The sequence below is a fragment of the Kogia breviceps genome, chromosome 1 (assembly GCF_026419965.1).
Source record: "Kogia breviceps isolate mKogBre1 chromosome 1, mKogBre1 haplotype 1, whole genome shotgun sequence".
Taxonomy (NCBI): Eukaryota; Metazoa; Chordata; class Mammalia; order Artiodactyla; family Physeteridae; genus Kogia; species Kogia breviceps.
The window spans coordinates 126,609,997-126,633,546 of NC_081310.1; the positions used below are offsets into that span (position 1 = coordinate 126,609,997).

General features: G+C 34.8%; 1 protein-coding gene across 1 annotated transcript in view; it reads left to right on the forward strand.

Annotated features, from left to right (window-relative positions):
* Nucleotides 1-23,550, forward strand: part of COL24A1 (collagen type XXIV alpha 1 chain) — a 395,634-nt gene that overhangs the window by 178,194 nt on the left and 193,890 nt on the right. Inside the window, exons 23-24 of the mRNA XM_059061755.2 lie at nt 559-612; nt 3,832-3,876. Of these exons, the coding sequence (XP_058917738.1) occupies nt 559-612; nt 3,832-3,876 (99 nt within the window). The remainder of the gene's footprint in view (nt 1-558; nt 613-3,831; nt 3,877-23,550) is intronic.

A 23,550-nucleotide genomic window follows, 5' to 3' on the forward strand; every position in this document is an offset into this window, starting at 1 on the left:
TGGCTTCATATCCCCCATTCCCTTCTTATCCCTCATCTTCTCACTCATCTCCTCTCTTACTCTCTCCAGCTGCATTGAGTCTTCATCGTTTCTCCAACACACAGGCACATTTTGCCTCAGGGCCTTTACACATGCTCTTCGCCCCTGCTTAGAATGCTCTTCCTTCAAATATCCATGTAACTTGTGCCTTTTTAAAAATCTTTACTCAATTGCCACCCTCTCAGTGAGGTCTTTTTTGGCAGTCTTACCAAAAATTTTAACAAAACTACCACAACAGTTTATATCTCCCTTCCTGCTTAATTTGATGTCCTTCAAATTTACCACTACCTAACATACTAAGTATTTTACTTATTTTTTTAATTATCTTATCCTAGAGCTGTGCATGGCAAGTAGACAGTCAAACATGGTAGAATGAATGGCTAATGAGTTTGATGAAATGCATTTATCTTATAATTTTGAAGTGTTTCATCTCATAGGATAGTCTGAATTTCATAAATTAGGAAACTTTCAAAAATATGAATGATTAAACATACCTTTTTTTTTCCTGTTCTCTTCTAGGGAAAACCAGGTCCAAAGGGGTATGCAGGTGAATCAGGACCAGAAGGATTGAAGGTAAAGCAACTGACTTTATTACCAGTTACAAAGTATAATTTTCTAAAAGATAAAGTTATGACTTTCATAATAATATAAAATAAACACATGTCAAAGATTTTATTCAACTCATTAATTGAAGGAACCAGGCATATGTTAAAACTTGTTCAACTATTGAATAGCATTTACAGTGCTATATGTCTTTATATCTATATCTGTATCTGTATATATGTCTATAAATATCTGTGACTATAACTATGTCTATGTAATTGGATATGCATTTTAGTAAAGGAGTGTTCAGATGTGTAGTTAGATACAGGACAATAAACCATAACTTTGAGAGCTGTCTATTCCACTGGACAGAAATCTACAAGTTACTATAACTTCACTTAAAAAATTTGTGTGTGTGTGTGTGTATTTTCACTAAGTCTGGGTCCTTTAATCAATAATATACAGTAAGTCTAAGTAAGCACATACCCTGCATAATCATTGGGTGTTCTTCATACTTTTATGACATTGAAAAAATGTGTTACCTACTTTCTTGCTTTGTTTTCAAGTACTGTATGATTTTTTTGTAATACCAACAAATATAAAGTAATGCAGTGGTTTTATATGTACAGCACTAGGGTCTGAAAGAAACTAACTTATAAGAATTGGTGATTTGTACAAATTTAAAATTCAATGAAAAATTGAATTGCATCACAGATTTATTGCTAAATTTCCTAGAGCTAGAGTTTATTATTTATTTTAAACTCTTCATTTTTGTGATACAGAAACTAAGGAAAAAAACAAACAACACTTTCTGAGGTCAATTAATAAAGAAATATGAGCTAAAATATTTTTTATTGTGTCAGCATGTCTGTTGCTGAAATTATCTTGGGAGAGTATGTGTACCTGACTCTCAAGTTACATAGAAAAACTCCCAGAAAATAGAAGCATGATATTTATAAATAGAAGGCTTAATTCTCCTTTACTGTATTTAATCCCTGTACTGCCAAATAGCTCTAAAAAATCCACCTGTGAGCTACCATCCAGTCAAACTGGCAAGAGACCAATCTCAGTCATTATTGACATCCTGCCTTCTCCCTAGAATTACACCAGCATCTAGGTGGCATCTGTGTTACCTAGGAAGTGAAGGAAGTTCTTTAATGTTCAGTCCTCATACTTGTCTCTGAAATTTCTTCCTTGGTGTATTACATAGCTATTCACTAGGACCTGGCACTCCCTTAGGGGAACCTGGCACTCTGGGGGAACACTTGGGGGTTGGTTAAGGGTCACTGCCTTTCACAGAACTCTAGGATCTCTATTCTCTCCCTATGCCTGGGGAATTATTCCTCTCTGTCTCTTTTTGCCCTCAAAGACAACTCACCTCCTACATTCAGGCTCTTTGAAAACTAAAGCATGAATGTAGGTAATCTGCAAGCAACTTTTGCTTTCTGCCTGTTAACACAGACCTCCCTTAAGACTACGTATCACAAAGGGTCCATCTCCCTAGTTGGAATTTGAGAGGGACGTTGGGTAAGGAGGAGAAAATAAAATTAATTATATATATGTATATATACACATACATATTATGTATATATTTGTATATATATATACATAAAATCCTGCCGTGTTATTTTCTACAAAAGCTGTCTAATGAACTATCAGTCAAAAACTAGGACTTCCAACCTCCTATTACAATGTTTTATTCTTTACTAGTTATCTAAATGCATACAGAAATAGAAAAGAAAATTTTTATAGTCTTTGAAAGTTTATTTCAAACTGATTACCTATATGAATATTAGGTTTCAGCGCTTAAAATCAGCACCATCCAATAGAGTATGTAATACGAATCACAGATGTGAGCCATAGTGAAAAAAAAAAAAAAAAAAAAGTGAAAAGAAATAGGAGAGATTAATTTTTGTAATATATTTTATGTAACCCAAGATATAAGAATATTATCATTTCAACATATAATCAATATTAAAATTATTAATGAGATTTTTTATACAAAGTCTTTGAAATATAGTATGTGTATTATTCTTACCTCACATTTCAGTTCAAACCAGTTAATTTCAAATGCTGAGTAGCTACATATCATGAGTGGCTACAGTATTGTTCAGTGAGTTTAACTACCCCACACTGCCATATAATTATTAATTTTTAGACAGCAGTTGATGGTTTAATTTCCTATCTCTGGTATAAATAAAATGTGCATTCCTGTCAGATTAACTATATGTGGTGCCCTGAACTTAATCTTCTATTTTCATTAATCTGTGCTTTTGTTCAGCCTTTGTTCATGCATTCCTCACCACTAAAATGGCTCTTTCTCATCACCAGTGTAAAAATCACCTATTCTTCAGGGCCCAACTCAAATACAATTTCATAATTTATTATTTGAAACCATGAAAGTTTGGATTTTTAAAAGGTTTTATATATATATATATATATATATATATATATATATATATATATATATACTGTATTTTACTTAACACTGCCAGTAGGCTATGGGACAGCACAACCATAATTAGACACATTGATATTTCTATGGTGAAATGTAAGGATGTTCAGATTAATCAATCTATATCAAGACTATAAGTAGCCTCACTCAGATCAGGTAAAAGCATTACTATCAAATAAACACAGGTTAGGTCAAGTTTGCCACTAAATGTGTTGTGAAAAAACTATGGGTTTTCAGAGCTTTAGGGACAGACAGCAGAACTGCAGTTAAGATTATGAACATGCGTTACTTCTCCAGTCAAGCCAGCTCTAGCTGCACGCGCACACAGGCTGCCTGTGCCTAGGAACTCCTTTATACTTAACCTGTAGCGTGTGTTCTGCTCTGCTTGTTCTGCTCAGCATTGTGAGATACCTTATCTACTGAAGTAAAGAGAGTGTTCCTGCGCGCAAAGGCTTTATTTTCATTCTCCTTAGTATCTTCTACAGTGGCAGCCTACCTACCACTCTGCCATTTATAGAGTATACCTCAGTAGATATTTTATTTTTAAAATTTTATTTGTAAAAGTGTTTTAAAAGTGATTAAAAGTCATAAATAGAAGAATGTAATTTAAGAAAACAAGTTAATAGTATTTGAATGAAAATACAGGAAAGACTACGTTCCATACAAATACTGTAACAAGAGTTTTGAATAACGGAAAGTTTCTTTGTGATTTTCTAGGTTATAACTAGATAATTACATTAAAATGGAAACAGGAACAATAATAATTTTTGCAACTTTATATTCTTTATTAACAGGGAGAAGTAGGAGATCAAGGAAACATTGGGAAGATTGGTGAAACAGTAAGCTTATTTTATGCTCTTATTTAAAACTTTTAAATCATCTTGTGAGTATTTTTAGAAATCATGTTAGCTTGATCTCTGCTTGTAAAATTCAGAATACAAAATACTTATCCACTACAAATTTAAATTCATTGGTGATGTGACAAATAAAACCTACTCTACAAAAGAGAAATGAGGGAAAACACAGATACTGATAGTTTTATCCAATATAAATTACATTTGTGATCTCAGGAACATTCTTGTATCTAATATTTTGTCTGTACATTTAGTTCTGATCATTTCAAACTAAACTTGACTGTAACGTTTTTCATGATTAAAAAGCTACAAATTATCAAACCATAAAATATTATAATAGGTGGAAGATATTTTTCTTTGTATTTGAAAGATTGGAATAAACCATTAGGTAATTCATTGGGAAACATAATTTGTTTCCTCAAAAGTTTGGCTTGTTCAAATTTACATTATTGAGGAAATAGGAGGATTCATGTTGTATTTGAATCAGATATGTTAGGAGTAATTTTCTTTTTTTCTATGGGACAAGTCAGCTACAATATTCTCTAACAAATGAACCTACATAACATATAAAGTGGTAAATTAAATTAATGAAAGGCAAGTGACTTTATCTACAGAGTGTCCTGGGTTGTCACAAAGAAAGTGATACTGTTTAATAACAGTATTTATTTAATAGGTTAAATGAGCAAATATAATTTTCTATAACCTATCTTACAACTTAAATAAAAATAAATTTTCTTTAAAATTGTTTTGTGAGCTTAAATAATTAAATATATTTTCTAGCCTGGTAGTAAAACAGCAATACATTTCTGATACTCTTAATTTTTGTTACTAATTATTAACAAAAATAGGGAGATGATCCATTTAGTCTTAAAAGATCATTGCCATACCATTTAATCCTTAGTCACTAGAAGGTGAATATTTTTTTCCTTTTTTTTAACCAAAGGGAAATTTCAATGGAGTATTTATATCAATTCAATTATTCAAGGCTTCTCATCAAATATGAATGAAATCCGCATCTCTCTGTCATTCAAATTTTTAAAAATTTAACTTAAAGAAATGAAATTCTGCCATTTCTGAGTGACAAATTGCTTAAAAACATATATAAACTAAAATTTATAGCCAAACTTAAAATAACAATGAAGAACATCTTTTCTTAAAATAACACATATCAAACTTCTAAGTTTTATTTGCTTAATAATGTTGGACTGGTTCCACATAGTATAGGAACCCATCACCAGTGCTGTCCAAAGAGGAAATGGACTATTTTGCCAGGTAGAAGATTTCTGTTATTGGAGGGAAATTAACAATTATGGATCATTCACTATGTGCCGGGCATAATGCTATGTGATGTTTTATATTGTGGAATTTCATTTAATTCTCAAACAATTTTAAAAGACACATTTTGTTATTCCAGTTTTTGAAATGAGGAAACTGAAGCACAGTAAGTAACCTGTTCAGAGTTACATAGCTGATCAATAGCTGAACTAAGATTTAAACCCATAGCTCCAAACTCAAAATCCAGATCTCAAAATCCAAAGCATTATACCATGCTGGTGATTTCTTTTCCAGCTTTACTGAGTATAAATGACAAATAAAATTTAAGATATTTAAAAGGTATGTGTTGATTTGATATGCATATATATATATATATATAGATATATTGTGAAAGGATCTCCCCACTTCCATCAAGTTAATTAGCATAGCTGGGGATATTTTAATATTAGCTGAAAGCCACTTGGCCTAGATGTTATAGAGAGGTTTTAGGCATCAAATAAGTTATGAAACAAAAGGACCTTTCCATGATGGAACTTTGAGGTTCCATCATCCTCATTAAGGATGGGAGATAAAGGCTTTTAAAAAACTTTAGTGGTTATATTGAATTAATTAAGATACATAAAATGCCTGAAGAATATTTTGGCTCTTGATAATTCCCAACTTCTATTTTATCGTATTAATTTCAGAATCTTAGAAATATGGTTCATCTAATCCAGAGTTCTGTTAAAACTCTCAAGAGATATGGGAAAATATGATTGCACTTCATGATGTCCGTCTTGTAATTTGGGGATATCTAAGGTTAGTTGTAATTGCATAGCTAGTTTTTATTTTTCCCAAACTTTTTGTATGGTCATTTAATTCCCTTTTAATAGCCTCCTCCAGTTTTGTTTCTTTCTAGATTCATACAAATTAGAACCCACTTCGTGATAGAGAGTGCCAAACACAGTGGTCCCATCTCATGTCTATATACCTCTTGCATTTACTTACTATAGGCAAAGAATTAACTTCTATAAATGTGCCCTAAATAAGTCACTAATTTCAAAGAAATTATCATCTACGTTCTAGCATTCTTTTATGAATAAACCTGGAATTATCCCACCTTAATTGCCAGTCCTCTCTGTCTTTAATTCTCTAGGCTGAAAGTATTTGAAGAGCTGTAATAGGGAAGAGAATATACTTTTTCAGTATTGGTCAAGAGACCAGAATTAAAATCAGTATATAGCCCTTATAAGGGAACAGACATTATAAGGGAACAGCTTTTTTTATAGGCAAGAATATTTTAATAGAATTCCTAACACTCAGACTCTTCCATAGAGTGATTCAACACCTCATCCTTAGATTTGGATGACTTTCTGCAATCATTTGTTCAGCAGATATTTATATTTATATTCAGGCACATTCATTGAACATTTGATCCCTGCCTTCATGAAATTTATAGTCTGTCAGAGGTTTGACAGACATTAAAGAAATAATCACATAAAATATATAATTATAAACTGTAATACATTCTCTAGATGAAAATTTTAAGGGACTGTGACAAAGTTGCCAAATTTAGATCAGGAGATGAGAGAAGACTGTTTTGAAATGCCGTATGAGCTGTGACTTTAAAGAATGGTATGAGTTAGCTTGGAAAGAGTGGGGGAAAAACTGCTCCTGGAATATGCAATATAACATACTTCCCACCTGTGCCCCTTGCCTTGCCTTAGACAAGTCATTTAATTTCTCTAAATATTTGCTTTTGCAACAGTAAAAGTATGAAAATAATAACTACCTCATAGAGTTTCTTATGAGGATTAAACATGATAATGCACTTAAAGCACTTAGCACAGAGCTGGTCACATAGTGAAAACTTGATAAATATTAGCTGTAATGGCCGTGGTGGTGGTTATTCTTATACGTGATGGTTCTAAATGGGAAAGCATTTAACTGTTTTGAGGAACTGAAGGAAAGCCAGTGTGGATGGACCATGGTGAACCAAGGGAAAAGCAGTATTAGGTGGTATTAGTGAAGGAGGCAGGAGACAAATCATTCAGGACCATGTTTATTATTTTGGACTTGGTCCTAAAGTAGATGGAGAATCATTGAAGTATTCTAATTAAGCCAATGACGTGAGTTAATTTGTGTTTTAAGATCACTCTGTAGCAGCGGATTGGGAACTTGGAACGTGGTTTTGAGCAGCACAGGTAGAAGAGGGTCACCAGTTAGGATGCTATTGCAGCAGACTAAACGAGGGAGAAAAATGACAGGCCAGATGATGGCAGTGGAGATAAGTGGATGTATCTGAGATCTGTTTAAGGTGACAGTTTGGACAAAGGCTGCAATAAAAGGGAAAGATTCTAGTCAGTCCCCAGCATATAACAGACCTTTGATTACTATTTATGATTATCAGGAGAATTCTGGAAGCGTAAGGAATTGTTATTTATGATGTTTAAGGATAATTCCAATTCTAAGAATCTATGACTCTTTTCTAAGAATTGTAATGTTTTCTAGTCTTCCTCTCATCTGCCAATTTGGCTTCTTTTCTCTGGCTGTCTTTCTGGAGTTGGAACAAACAGAGCTAGACTAAATATTTTAGGGGCAGTGGATCCACAGCCTTCTCCATGAGTGGGATAACTTTATGTTTTCTTTATTTTTGATGATACTCAAAACTATTCAGGCTTTTTTCAATAGCAGGAAACTGGGGTGTCTTTGGAAAATGATCAGCAGTCACTCCCAGGATCCTTTTCTAGTCTGTTATTTTAAAGATAAAATTTGGAATTTTTTTTCATTAAGTGACCTTGATTACATTAAATTCAGATGCTGTTTTTCTGCCCACTTGAAGAGCTCCTCATGATTGTCCTATACTCTGACCAGACTCTCTTTATATCTTAAAATATAATCCAACTATTTGATTTTACCTCATTTACTCCTTAATTTATCCATTTAGCAGATTTCATAAACAATCTACCATGTCCTCTCTGTTATTCTGCCTGCCCCCTGGTGTGCTAGTGTATAGTAAATGACTGATGAACAGAAAGGAAGAGGAAGAGGAAAGGCCATGCATAATCCTCAAAATCAGGTAATCCAGTTCTCATTATAAAACCTTTAGAATCAGAGAACTTCTGTTGGCTGATTCTAAGCTGGATTATAACCAATTCATTCAAGACGAAGTAGAGGTGGAGTCAGAGGAGGAAATTAAAAGAAGTCTATTTTTTGAAGACCTATTATCTCATTTAATCTTGAAACAACCATTGTAAGATAAATCTTACTGCTATTCTATAAGTGAGGAAACTGAGATTTATTGAAGTTATGCGATATGTTCAAATTCACAGCTAGTAGCAAATGTGAATTCTCTAATTCCAGTTCTAAGGTTCTTTTCTCTGCATCAGGAAATCATCAGTTTGTCCTGTTTTTAAATGGAAGCTTGAAGTACATCTTTGTGAGTCAATGGTTAGAAAGATTTAAAAGATTTTGAAGGATCTGGAAGAAAATATTTTAGAAGTGCTCAATGCAAAATCTCATTTGATACAGTAGTTAGTTTTGCTGCTTTCTCGTAACATTATTGTAAAATTATTATCAAACTTGATAAAAGCTGATTTTATTTAACAAGTTCCATTCTTTCTTTCATTAAGAGGAGAATGGTGGCTTTATGTGGACATACCTAAATCATAAAGAGTGGCTCATATTTCCTTGAGGAAAGGTCCCAGAGTTGATGGCACCATTTAGCCAAACAGAAAGAACAAAGTAAAATTCTATTAATTGCCTCTCTGTAGGGCCTCCGTAGTGCCTTTATCTTAAAAAATGTCATCTACTCCCTTCTGTTTTCAAGCTGCACATACCTGTAGCACACTGCAAAGCTGTGTATATCTCCTACCTGGCAGGGTTTGGTAATTTTTCTCAGAGAATGGAAAGGTGTATGAAATGTATATCCACGATTCATTCCATCACAAAAGGATGTATACCTGAATATGATTTTAAAAAATAGCTACAATTTATTGAAAATCTGTGATCTGCCAGATACTTTGCATATATTGTATCTTTTAATCCTTACAAAAGACACTGGGAAATATTCCTTTTTTTTTTTTTTTTTTTTTTGCCGTACGCGGGCTTCTCACTGTTGTGGCTTCTCCCGTTGCGGAGCACAGGCTCCGGACGCGCAGGCTCAGCGGCCATGGCTCACGGGCCCAGCCGCTCCGCAGCCTATGGGATCTTCCCGGACCGAGGCATGAACCTGTGTCCCCTGCATTGGCAGGCGGATTCTCAACCACTACGCCACCAGGGAAGCCGGAAATATTCCTTTTTTATACAAAAGAAAACTTAAGTTTCAGAGAAGTTAAACTTGTCTGTGGTCAAATAGTAAAGTAGCAGAGCTGGGATCGAAAAGGAGTTATGACTAACTTCTCCATATCCCCATGCTTCCTCTTAACAATGAAGTGAAGATTTCTAATTGTCTTTCTAATGAATACATATCGTCCTGTTATTACTGTATGAAGCTTAAAATTATGGGGACCCAGTTACCACATGGTGGTTTGACAAGTGTCTCAAAAATGTTTATGTGCTAAATTGTTATGTTTTAGGATCATGTATTTGACATTTATCATCTTTGAAATGTTTTAATAGCATCACTTAGTCAATTAAATGAATTAATTTCACTATACTATTAAGCCTGTGAAAGTGTAAAACATTTAAAAAAAAGTATCAATCAGCGAAATCAAAAGGGAAGATACAGAAAGTGTGTGGACATATTAGTGGATATGAACAGAGAAGATATATTTTATAATTCCAGGTAAATTGAAGGGAAGTGAAGTAAACAATTCTAAAAACCCTACCATTCTCTAAAACCAGGTCCAAGGTGAACTATTACTTTAGAAATGAGATGCCAATAGTTTTAAAATCTCAAACACGAGATTTATCCAAGAAAATGGAGTCAGCAAATTTCTAGAAACAGTTGAGGTGCTTACAAAGGTAGAAGGATTTTTGAGTCTTTTGGACTATAAGATACACTATTTTCCTGACATTTATGACATCTCTTTGTAAAAAGCAAAATAAGTTACTAAGAAAATAGCAAATACTATATTAGATGTGGTCCTATAGAACTTTTTTCTACAGCTATGAAAATTAAAGAGTTTGGGAAAAATGATGACTATGGAAAATCGTTCATATCACAAAACCAAATGAGATAAGATGCAGACCAAGAATAAATCACATGTAAGTGCTTATAAGGCAAAAGCAACAAAACTTTTTTAAAAATTCAAATGATTATAATATAAGAGGCAAAATTTATGGGGAAATGAGTGATACACATGATCCTGTGCTGCAAGCTAAAAACACAGAAGTTATTGAGAGCCAAGCATATAAAGGTTTATATACTTTATTTTTTTATTATTACTTTTTAAATGTTTATTTATTTATTTATTTTCATATTAGTCATCCATTTTATACACATCACTGTATACATGTCAATCCCAATCTCCCAATTCATCACACCACCACCACCACCCCTCGCCGCTTTCCCCCTCTTGGTGTCCATACGTTTGTTCTCTACATCTGTGTCTCAATTTCTGCCCTGCAAACCCGTTCATCTGTACCATTTTTCTAGGTTCCACATATATGCATTAATATATGATATTTGATCTCCCTGTGCTATGCAGCTGCTTCCCACTAGCTATCTATTTTATGTTTGGTAGTGTATATATGTCCATGCCACTCTCTCATTTTGTCACAGCTTACCCTTCCCCATCCCCATTTCCTCAAGTCCATGCTGTAGTAGGTCTGTGTCTTTATTCCCGTCTTACCCCTAGGTTCTTCATGACTTTTTTTTCCTTTGATTCCATATATGTGTTAGCATACGGTATTTGTTTTTCTCTTTCTGACTTACTTCACTCTGTATGACAGTCTCTAGATCCATCCACATCTCTACAAATGACCCACTTTCGTTCCTTTTTAGGGCTGAGTAGCATTCCATTGTATATATGTACCACATCCTCTTTATCCATTCGTCTGTCAATGGACATTTAGGTTGCTTCCACGACCAGGCTATTGTAAATAGTGCTGCAATGAACACTGGGGTGCATGTGTCTTTTTGAATTATAGTTTTCTCTGGGTTTATGCCCAGTAGTGGGATTGCTGGGTCATATGGTAGTTCTATTTGTAGTTTTTTAAGGAACCTCCATACTGTTCTCTCCAGAGGGGCTGTATCAATTTACATTCCCACCAACAGTGTAAGAGGGTTCCCTTTTCTCCACACCCTCTCCACCATTTATTATTTCTAGATTTTTTGATGATGGACATTCTGACCGGTGTGAGATGATATCTCATTGTAGTTTTGATTTGTATTTCTCTAATGATTAATGATGTTGAGCATTCTTTCATGTGTTTCTTGGCAATCTGTATATCTTTGGAGAAATGTCTATTTAGGTCTTCTGCCCATCTTTGGATTGGGTTGTTTGTTTTTTTGTTATTGAGCTGCACGAGCTGCTTGTAAACTTCGGAGATTAATCCTTTATCAGTTGCTTCATTTGCAAATATTTTCTCCCATTCTGAGGGTTGTCTTTTGGTCTTGTTTATGGTTTCCTTTGCTGTGCAAAAGCTTTTAAGTTTCATTAGGTCCCATTTGTTTATTTTTGTTTTTATTTCCATTGCTCTAGGAGATGGGTCAAAAAGAATCTTGCTGCGATTTATGTCATAGAGTGTTCTGCCTATGTTTTCCTCTCAGAGTTTTATAGTGTCTGGCCTTGCATTTAGGTCTTTAAACCATTTTGAATTTATTTTTGTGTGTGGTGATAGGGAGTGCTCTAATTTCATTCTTTTACATGTAGCTGTCCAGTTTTCCCAACACCACTTATTGAAGACATTGTCTTTTTTCCAATGTACATCCTTGCCTCCTTTGTCATAGATTAGTTGACCATAGGTGTGTGGGTTTATCTCTGGGCTTTCTATCCTGTTCCATTGATCTATATTTCTGTTTTTGTGCCAGTACCATATTGTCTTCATTACTGTAGTTCTATAGTATAGTCTGAAGTCAGGGAGTCTTATTCCTCCAGCTCCATTTTTTTCCCTCAAGACTGCTTTGGCTATTCAGGATCCTTTTTGTCTCCATACAAATTTTTAGATTTTTTGTTCTGGTTCTGTAAAAAGTGCCATTAGTAATTTGATAGGATTTGCTTTGAATCTGTAGATTGCTATGGGTAGTATAGTCATTTTCACAGTAATGATTCTTGCAATCCAAGAACATGGTATTTCTCTCCATCTGTTGGTATCATCTTTCATTTCTTTCATCAGTGTCTTATAGTTTTCTGCATACAGATCTTTTGTCTCCCTAGGTAGTTTTATTCCTAGGTATTTTATTCTTTTTGTTGCAATGGTAAATGGGAGTGTTTCCTTAATTTCTCTTTCAGATTTTTCATCATTAGTCTATAGGAATGGAAGAGATTTCTGTGCATTAATTTTGTATCCTGCAACTTTACCAAATTCATTGATTAGCTCTAGTAGTTTTCTGGTGGCATCTTTAGGATTCTCTATGTATAGTATCATGTCCTCTGCAAACAGTGACAGCTTTACTTCTTCTTTTCCAATTTGTATTCCTTTTATTTCTTTTTCTTCTCTGATTGCCATGACTAGGACTTCCAAAACTATGTTGAATAATAGGGGTGAGAGTGGGCATCCTTGTCTTGTTCCTGATCTTAGAGGAAATGCTTTCAGTTTTTCACCATTGAGGATGATGTTTGCTGTGCGTTTGTCATATATGGCCTTTATTATGTTGAGGTAGGTTCCCTCTATGCCCACTTTCTGGAGAGTTTTTTTTTTTTTTTTTTGGAGAGTTTTTATCATAAATGGGTGTTGAATTTTGTCAAATGCTTTTTCTGCATCTATTGAGATGATCATATGCTTTTTATTCTTCAATATGTTAATATGATGTATCACATTGATTGATTTGCATATATTGAAGAATCCTTGCATCCCTGGGATAAATCCCATTTGATCATGGTGTATGATCTTTTTAATGTGTTGTTGGATTCTGTTTGCTAGTATTTTGTTGAGGATTTTTGCATCTATATTCATCAGTGATATTGGTCTGTAATTTTCTTTTTTTGTAGTATCTTTGTCTAGTTTTGATATCAGGGTGATGGTGGCGTCATAGAATGAGTTTGTGAGTGTTTCTTCCTCTGCAGTTTTTTGGAAGAGTTTGAGAAGGATGGGTGTTAGCTCTTCTCTAAATATTTGATAGAGTTCATCTGTGAAGCCATCTGGTCCTGGACTTTTGTTTGTTGGAAGATTTTTAATCACAGTCTCAATTTCAGTGCTTGTGATTGGTCTGTTCATATTTTCTGTTTCTTCATGGTTCAGTCTTGGGAGGTTACACCTTTTTAAGAATTTGTTCATATCTTCCAGGTTGTCCATTTTATTGTCATAGAGTTGATTGTAGTAGTCTCTTAGGATGCTTTGCATTTCTGCAATGTCTATTGTAACTTCTCTTTTTTCATTTCTAATTTTATTGAATTGAGTCCTCTCCCAGTTTTTCTTGGTGAGTCTGGCTAATGGTTTATCAATTTTGTTTATCTTCTCAAAGAACCAGCTTTTAGTTTTAGTGATCTTTGCTATTGTTTTCTTTGTTTCTATTTCATTTATTTCTGATCTGATCTTTATGATTTCTCTCCTGCTAACTTTGGGTTTAGTTTGTTCTTCTCTCTCTAGTTCCTTTAGGTGTAAGTTTAGATTGTTTATTTGAGATTTTTCTTGTTTCTTGAGGTAGGCTTGTATAGCTATAAACTTCCTTCTTAGAACTGCTTTTGCTGCATCCCATAGGTTTTGGATCATCGTGTTTTCATTGTCATTTGTGTCTAGGTAGTTTTTTATTTCCTCTTTGATTCCTTTAGTGATCTCTTGTTTATTTAGTAACGTATTGTTTAGCATCCATGTGTTTGTATTTTTTACATTTTTTCCCTGTAATTGATTTATAATCTCATACGGTTGTAGTCAGAAAAGATGCTTGATATGATTTCAGTTTTCTTAAATTTACTGAGGCTTCATTTGTGAACCAAGATGTGATCTGTCCTGGAGAATGTTCCATGCACACTTGAGAAGAAAGTGTAATCTGCTGTTTTTTGATGGAATATCCTATAAATATCAAATCTATCTGGTCTCTTGTGTCATTTAAAGCTTGTGTTTCCTTATTAATTTTCTGTTTGGATGATCTGTCCATTGGTGTAAGTGAGGTGTTAAAGTCCCCCACCATTATTGTGTTACTGTCGGTTTCCTTTTTTTTTTTTTTTTTTTTTTTTTTTTTTTTGCGATACGCATGCCTCTCACTGTTGTGTCCTCTCCTGTTGCGGAGCACAGGCTCCAGACGCGCTGGCTCAGTGGCCATGGCTCACGGGCCTAGGCGCTCTGTGGCATGTGGGATATTCCCGTTCGGGGCATGAACACGTGTCCCCTGCATTGGCAGGCGGACTCTCAACAACTGCGCCACCAGGGAAGCCCCAATTTCCTCTTTTATAGCTGTTAACAATCGCCTTATGTATTGAGGTGCTCCTATGTTGGGTACATAAATATTTATAATTGTTATATATTCTTCTTGGATTGATCCCTTGATCATTATGTAGTGTCCTTCCTTGTCTCTTGTAACATTCTTTATTTTAAAGTCTATTTTATCTGATATGAGTATTGCTACTCCAGCTTTCTCTTGATTTTCATATACATGGAATATCTTTTTCCATCCCTTCACTTTCAGTCTGTATGTGTCCCTAGGTCTGAAGTGGGTCTGTTGTAGACAGCATATGTATGGGTCTTGTTTTTGTATCCATTCATCAAGCCTGTGTCTTTTGGTTGGAGCATTTAATCCATTCACATTTAAAATAATTATCCATATGTATGTTCCTGTTACCATTTTCTTAATTGTTTTGGGTTTGTTTTTGTAGGTCCTTTTCTTCTCTTGTGTTTCCCACTTAGAGAAGTTCCCTTAGCATTTGTTTTATAGCTGGTTTGGTGGTGCTGAATTCTCTTAGCTTTTGCATGTCTGTAAAGCTTCTGATTTCTCCATCGAATCTGAATGAGATCCTTGCTGGGTAGATTAATCTTGGTTGTAGGTTCTTCCCTTTCATCACTTTATCATGCCACTCCATTCTGGCCTGTAGAGTTTCTGCTGAGAAGTCAGCTGTTAACCTTATGCGAGTTCCCTTGTATGTTATTTGTCATTTTTTCCATTGCTGCTTTCAGTAGTTTTTCTTTGTGTTTAATTTTTGCCAGTTTGATTACTATGTGTCTCAGCGTGTTTCTCCTTGGGTTTATCCTGTATGGGACTCTCTGCACTTCCTGGACTTGAGTGGCTATTTCCTTCCCCATGTTAGGGAAGTTTTTGACTATAATCTCTTCAAATATTTTCTCAGGTCCTTTCTGTCTCTCTTCTCCTTCTGGGACCCCTATAACGCAAATGTTGTTGCATTTAATGTCGTCCCAGAGGTCTCTTAGGCTGTCTTCATTTCTCTTCATTCTTTTTTCTTTATTCTGTTCTGCAGCAGTGAATTCCACCATTCTGTCTTCCAGGTCACTTATCTGTTCTATTGCCTCAGTTATTCTGCTATTGATTCCTTCTAGTGTATTTTTCATTTCAGTTATTGTCTTGTTCATCTTTGTTTGTTTGTTCTTTAATTCTTCTAGACCTTGTTATACATTTCTTGCATCTTCTCGATCTTTGCCTCCATTCTTTTTCCGAGTCCTGGATCATCTTCACTATCACTATTCTGAATGCATTTTCTGGAAGATTTCCGATCTCCATTTCATTTAGTTGTTTTCCTGGGGTTTTATCTTGTTACTTCATCTGGTACATAGCCCTCTGCCTTTTCATCTTGTCTGTCTTTCTGTGAATGTGGTTTTTGTTCCACAGGCTGCAGGGTTGTAGTTCTTCTTGCTTCTGCTGTCTGCCCTCTCTATACTTTATTTTATATTAAGTATATTTGTCTTTATCCTTATTAAATATGCATCAAGTTACTATTAAAAAGTAAAATATTCCAGGAAAAGGAATAAGATCCAACATATATGCAGTAATATAGGGAACAATGTATTTATCATACATGTCATATTAAAGAGTAATAAACAGAAGTATTCTTCTTAGTCTAATAAAGTCTCTCAGATTGCCCAAATTAGAATAAACTACTTCAAAGGAACCAAATAAAAGAGAAATTTAAATGGAACTTTGTGCCTCCAAAGTCACAATAACATCACGCATTTTAAGATGTAAACATTCAGTGTGTATACTGCCTAGGGCACTAAGCCTATTAGCCTTCTAACTATGAAAATATAAACTTGATCCCTTTACCTATTTTAGAATTGATTAAAAAATAAGCATTTTTTAGTTCCCTTTGGTTTTTTTTTTTTTTTGCGGTACGCAGGCCTCTCACTGTTGTGGCCTCTCCCGTTGTGGAGCACAGGCTCCGGACGCGCAGGCTCAGCGGCCATGGCTCACGGGCCTAGCCACTCCGCAGCATGTGGGATCTTCCCGGACTGAGGCACGAACCCATGTCCCCTGCATTGGCAGGCGGACTCTCAACCACTGCGCCACCAGGGAAGCCCCGTTCCCTTTGGTTTTAAAGGATTTGATCCTAAGGATTATTTTTTTAAATCCTTAAAATATAATTCTGTATTTGAACCTGGGCTATGAAGATTCAGAATTCTAATAGGTTTAGAGATTATTATCCTATGATTTGAAGTAAATTAGTTGTCTTCACATATCTGTATCTCACATGTTCATCATCATGTATGGTGTTCTGGAAGGGTATTGTGATTTCTTACAGCCAACAAAAATGAAAGACACTAGTAAACTTCTTTCGTTTATTTTATCATTAGAAGATACTTATTGAAAACTTACTGTGTGCTAGATATACAGCTAAATAAGGCTTGATCCTTAAGTGATTTAACTTCTAGAAACTGAGTAAAGAATTCTACACATAATTTTGCCCAAACACTAATCATGTTATATAAGATACTCTAAGACAAGGAAGTAAAAATTGTTTTGACAGTCATCATAAAGATATATATGTTGATAGAGAAACTATGCCTTTGTTTGGCTAAAAATGTGTTACTATTTTTTTAGGTAGGGCTACTACAAAGCAGTAATCCTTTAGAGCTAGATTTCTATATAGAAGAGCTCTAGAAGTGGTACTTTGGTTGGAAGGGGGACTTCCCTTGAATCGCTTTTTGCCTGGAAACTACACTATTTTCTTTTATTAGTGAACTATCCTATTTTTATTTAGATATTAACACATCAATAAAAATAGCAAAAATATCTAGTGGTGTTTTGGGTTTTTTTTTTTGTGGTACGTGGGCCTCTCACTGCTGTGGCCTCCCCCGTTGTGGAGCACAGGCTCTGGAAGCACAGGCCCAGTGGCCATGGCTCACAGGCCCAGCCGCTCCGTGGCATGTGGGATCCTCCCGGACCGGGACACAAACCCGTGTCCCCCGCACCGGCAGGCGGACTTGCAACCACTGCGCCACCAGGGAAGCCCTCTAGTGGTGTTTTTATGCTTAGAATTTATATGATAGATGATACCTCATTTGTTTATATCAAAGAATAGGAGGGACTGATGGAAATAATGGTAGGAACTAGAGTTAAGGTTGCCTTGGGCCACCCGTTGGCACTACCACTCTTAGAGAAGGTGAATGCAGAATTAAGATCTGAGAATAAGGCTAGTAAAAAATCTTGTGGTTCCGACTTAAAAAAACCCCACAAAAAGTAAGATCTACGTAACCAATGTAACTACATTTTGAAATTTAAGGTTTACATTCATCAGAATCAGGGAATTGTTCTGTAAAGGGCCATATATTATATATATTTAGGCTTTGGGGGTCCATACAGTCTCTGTCACAACGTTTCAGCTCTGCTATTGGAGTGCAAAAGCAGTCATAGACAGTAAGTAAATGAATGAGTCTGGCTATGTTCCCAATAAAACTTTATTTACAAAAACAGACAGTGGACAGGATTTGGCCGACGGGCTTTAGTTTGCCCTTTCCTTTTCTAGAAGGTCATACTTTACTTGGAATACACCAGTTTTATTAAATCAATCTTCCATATGCAGTCTGCTTTATTAGTCATTTATTATTAACAGAAAAAAAAATCACTAAACACAAATGTGATTTTTTTCAAACCAGAAAACAGATTCAAACTAGCAGACAGATTGTGTTGTGATCAGGCATTGATTTTGTATATTAAGTGTGAACATAGTGAATTAATTTGCATTTATATAGACCACATGTATATCCAGAGTAACCTACTGGAATTTATTGTTCGTTATCCTTAACAGATACTTAAGAATCTCACCAGGAAATATTTTCCAAGAACAATGAAATCTGCTCTTTATGTGCACATGTTCACTAGAACCATTTTTCTGAACATTGTACATGTATTTTGAAGTTCTGTTTTAAGGGTGAAAGGATTTCCACATATTAAGTTTTAGTGAGTTTTTCTTTCATTACTTTGGAAAAAGTTCTAAGGGAATGTCATTAGACCTGTGTTCTCCTGTATACAGGGGAATACAGGTATTCCCCTGTATACCTAGTCCTGTATTAGGTTGAGATATTTTGCATTTGCACTCTATCTTCTGTTTTTGAAATGTCTCTTTTTTTCATCAGTTCAACAAAGCAGCCTGATGGAGAGCATCACAGCATTTTTGCTCATAAATATGTATGGAACATTTAATGCTCTTTTTTTTTTTGACTATAGGAAAAATAATTAAATGAAATCTGGATTTTATTTTAATGATAAATACAGCCAGCTTTGTGTTTTATAGAAAACTTTATGTAAGAATGTAACCTTTTCATTTCTTCAGTTCCAGGTAGAAAGATAGTAGCTGCTGAGATACAGAGATTATATGCTCAGTTTTGGGTTTTTTTTTTTTTTTTTTTTCTGATTAATGGGTTTTGGAAAAACTACGTGACAAAATCTATGTTCTTCTGGTATGTTGATAATACCATTAGAAATAAAATCATTTTACAGTCACTAAAATCAGGAAAGACCTAGATAATACAAGCTTCTCCAAAAATGCTAGGGGGATGGGACATAGTAGATTATAAGGGGGGAAATCAGTCTATAAAGGCCTTAAGAATATGGGTTGTAAGAATTTCTCACCCTGACTTTTAAGACCTCCCACAATGTATACCTCACCTATCTTTATAGTTGTTATTTCTCACGCTTCCCAACTTACTAGGCCAAACCAGGTCATTCAGCATACCTTCAATGTAACCCACTTATTTGTGCCATTGTTTCTATCACCTCTAAAGACCTTCACTTTCCCACTCCTATTGTCTGCTTAGCATCAACTTTCAAGATGCATTTTAAATCATCTGCTCAACCTTGAGGTCTTTCCTGCCCTCCTTGCCAAATTAGATTCAGCCTCTTCCTCCATTAAGCCTTTATCTACATTATTGTGGTCCTTAACTTATTTTGCTTTGTACCACAGTTACTTTTTTTGTTTGAACTATCTCTACAAAAAACTGTCTCCCACAGCAATGAGCACACGCCTTAAATATTATACATTTTCAGTAAGTATAAGTTTATATGATGAACTGAGATAAATTAAGAAGTAAAAGGTGACTTTTCTAATTTATTTGCCATCTGTATCCTAAAAGGACTTTAGTGCACTTAAGCTAAGTCTGAAAATATGACGTATTCTCATGAGACAGTCAGAATATGGAGGAACATTTCTTTGGGAACAACAGCATAAGAACAAAACATATGGAAGCATGAAAGATCTGGAATGTTTGCAGAACTGTATTGTTAACAGCTCAGAATGGCTGGAGGGAGGTAAGACACAATATGTCACAGCTCACCTGGCTCTTGTTACTTACCTATAATATCCTTTCTATCTTTTCTGGATTACAAATACCTACTCTTCTTCCACAAGTCAGCCCAAGTGTCACTTCCTCTAAACCTCGATTGCTTTATCCTCTACAACTTATACATGCTTCTGTCATCATTTAATGACCTTAATTATTTACATGTCTTTCTCATACTAGACTGAGTTCTTTAGGGACCAGGGTTTGTTAAGCAAAACCTAAATCATGAAGTTTAACTTCTGTTTAGGAAAATTAATAATGAATGAAGGTAAATCCAAAAGCTTCCTCTGATCTGTAGTCTTCCCTAAAGTTGAAAATTACATCTCAAACTTACTGGGTTCAAATTTGTATTCATCACCTCTCCTTCAAAAGCCATTCTAACCCCTCCTCTAAGATTTTTTTCTTTTTCTTTTTGAGGTCTTCCACTTCTTTCTATTATCAAAAATCATTCAGAATGCCCAGTAATAAAATTTTTCATTATATCAGTTTATTTTTTCAGCTTTATTAAGGTGTAATTGACAAATAAAATTATAAGATATTTAAAGTATAAAATGTGATGATTTGATATACCTATACATTGTGAAAGAATTCTTTCCATCCAATTAACACATCCATCTCCTCACATATTTACCTTTTTTGTTTGTGTAGAGAAAATTCCAATGATACAATACACTGTTATCAACTGTAGCCACCATGATATATATTAGCACCACATTTGAAGTATATGTTGTATACCTTATTTATTCTACAACCTTAATCCACTGACTTTTTGAGGCTCTCACTATTCCACAGACATTGATTGTATACCAATTATTTGTCAAATATTCTGTTAGATACTACAGATATAAAGTAAAAATAATCGTTCTTGCTTTTGACGTGTTAGTGGGGAAATGTGTAAGAGAACAGTTAAAATACAATAATTGTATTTCTGTAAGAAAAGATCACTGCATTCTGTAAGATCAAGGAGAAGGCTTTGGAGGGGAATCCACAGTTGATCAGGAACTTGATAAATGTTAAGAGTTTTCCTAGAAATAGAGTAGGGCCTTAGGCAGCACTCCAGATAGGAGGCCAGACCTGTACAAAGGCTAAAAATCATGAAAGAACCCAGCATATACTGAATTGCTATTAGTGTATTTATTTATTAAAATTTATTATATCTGTTTATTTTTGGCTGCATTGGGCCTTTGTTGCTGTGCGCGGGCTTTCTCTAGTCATGGCGCGTGGGGGCTACTCTTCGTTTCAGTGCGCTGGCTTCTCACTGCTGTGGCTTCTCTTGTTGCAGAGCATGGGCTCTAGAGTGCAGGCTCAGTAGTTGTGGCACATGGGCTTAGTTGCTCCATAGCATGTGGGATCTTGCCAGACCAGGGCTTGAACCCATATCCCCTGCATTGGCAGGCGGATTCTTAACCACCACACCACCAGGGAAGCCGACTATTAGTTTAGTACTACTGGATTATACAGTGACAAGCAAAGAGAGGGAAGAAAGAGTCTGAATAGGTAGACAATGATCAAATAATGAAGAGTTTTATGTATATGTATATGTATATGTCATCCACATTTTATCCTGTGGGTAGGAAATGCTGACTTTATAGTAATATTGTAAAATAATCATATTAGCCAATTAGAAATACCATGCTGGCTGCAAGGTGGAGGATAAATCATAGATAAAAGGATACAATGAAGAAGTAATTGTAGTAGTATTAGGGAGAGATGATAGCCAGTACTTTAACTAGGGCAGTGGCAAAGGGGAAAGTTACAAAAGATATTTAGGAGACAGAGTAAAAGCTCAATAAACTCAGGGACTATATCTTATGTACAGTGCCTACTCTATAATATGTATTATTAAATATATATTTGTTCAAAGGTTAGTGATTGAGATAGGTTCTTAGTTCCCTTTTAAATGCCCTACCCTTCCATCTCTGTACATCCAAATCTTATCTCTCCTTTAAAGACCCAACTCAAACACTACCTGTAGGGAATTTTTCCTAAATAATTCAGTTGAAAATAAACTATACCTCCTGTTACATTTTATGAAATATAGTCTTTTGTCATATTTAACACTTTAGTCTTTATGTGTTAAATATTAATATATGTCCCTTGGCTCTCTGTTTTTATTGTATATATCTTGAGGGAATAATTCACATTTATATTCCTATTTATATCCCTCATACTATCTAACACAAGAAGCTTTCACTTGCTGGGTGTTCTGTAAACATCTGTTGAATGAAATCATGAAGATCATATCTAGCTATAACTATGGAAACAAGATACAGCTTTTTCAGTCTGGTAAAAGATACTGATATCAAATAAAAATCCAAATAGAAGTGAAGATGCTAAAAAGATAAAAAATTGTCAAAGTTGTGCCATGAAAGAATGTTAAGCAAAAGTTTCAAAAAACCCCATAAAGATGAAATAATTGACAATTCTTTGTATTTTTAATGCTGTATGGCTCATTAAACAAGATATCTTTTGAGTCCTTAGTGTTGCTGTGTAGTGTGGAATACAGAAAGACATGATTACATCCCTCTCCTTAAGGATCATAGAGTCTCAAAAAGTAACAGATTTATAATGGGAGATAATAGTGAATGGTTTATACCATACCAAAAAATGATAATTTATTTACGAAAGAGGAGCAGAGCTTAGGTGCTTTAAAATAGTCAAGAAGTCTTCCTGAAAAAAGTGAAGAACAGATTGATTATCCTCATCAGGGTACATGTGTCACACTTCATGGAGTAATTGATATATTTTTTAATCTTCAGGAATTATTTATTTTATAGCTAAAATTTGTACCTTTTGACTCCCTTTACCCATGTCACTCATTCCCCCACCCACCATCACTGGCAACCACCAATCTATTCTATGTATCTATGAGCTTGTTTTATTGTTGTTGTTTGTCTTCTATTTTTAAAATTCTACCTGTAGTTGAAATCATAAAGTGTTTGTCTTTCCCTGTCTCATTTATTTCACTTAGCATAATGCCTTCAGGATCCATCCATGTTGTCACAAATGGCAAGATTTTATTCTTCTTTATGGCCGAATAGTATTCTATTTTATGTAGATATCGATATGTTTCTCTCTGTCCCTCTCTCTATATGTATATATTTAGCTAGCTAGCTAGCTCTCTATATAGATAGATATCATGTAAATATGATATCTATATATCTTGTGATATCTAGTGATATCACATTTGTGTGATATCTATATATCACATTTTCTTCATCTGTTTATCCATCAGCAGACATTTAGGTTGTTTCTATATCTTGGCTGTTGTAAACAATGCATCGATGAACACGAGAGTGTCTTATATCTTTTCAAATTAGTAGCTTTGTTTTCTTCAGATAAATACCTAGAAGTGAACTTGCTGAATCATATGGTAGTTCTGTTTTCAGTGTTTTGAGGAACCACCATACTGTTTTCCACAGCAGCTGTACCAATTTACATTCCCACCAACAGTGCACAGGGTTCCCTTTCCTCCACATCCTTACCAGCACTTCCTATTGTTGTCTTTTCAGTAATAGCCATTCTGACAGGAGTGAGGTGATAGCTCATGGTGATTTGATTTGTATTTCCTTGATGATT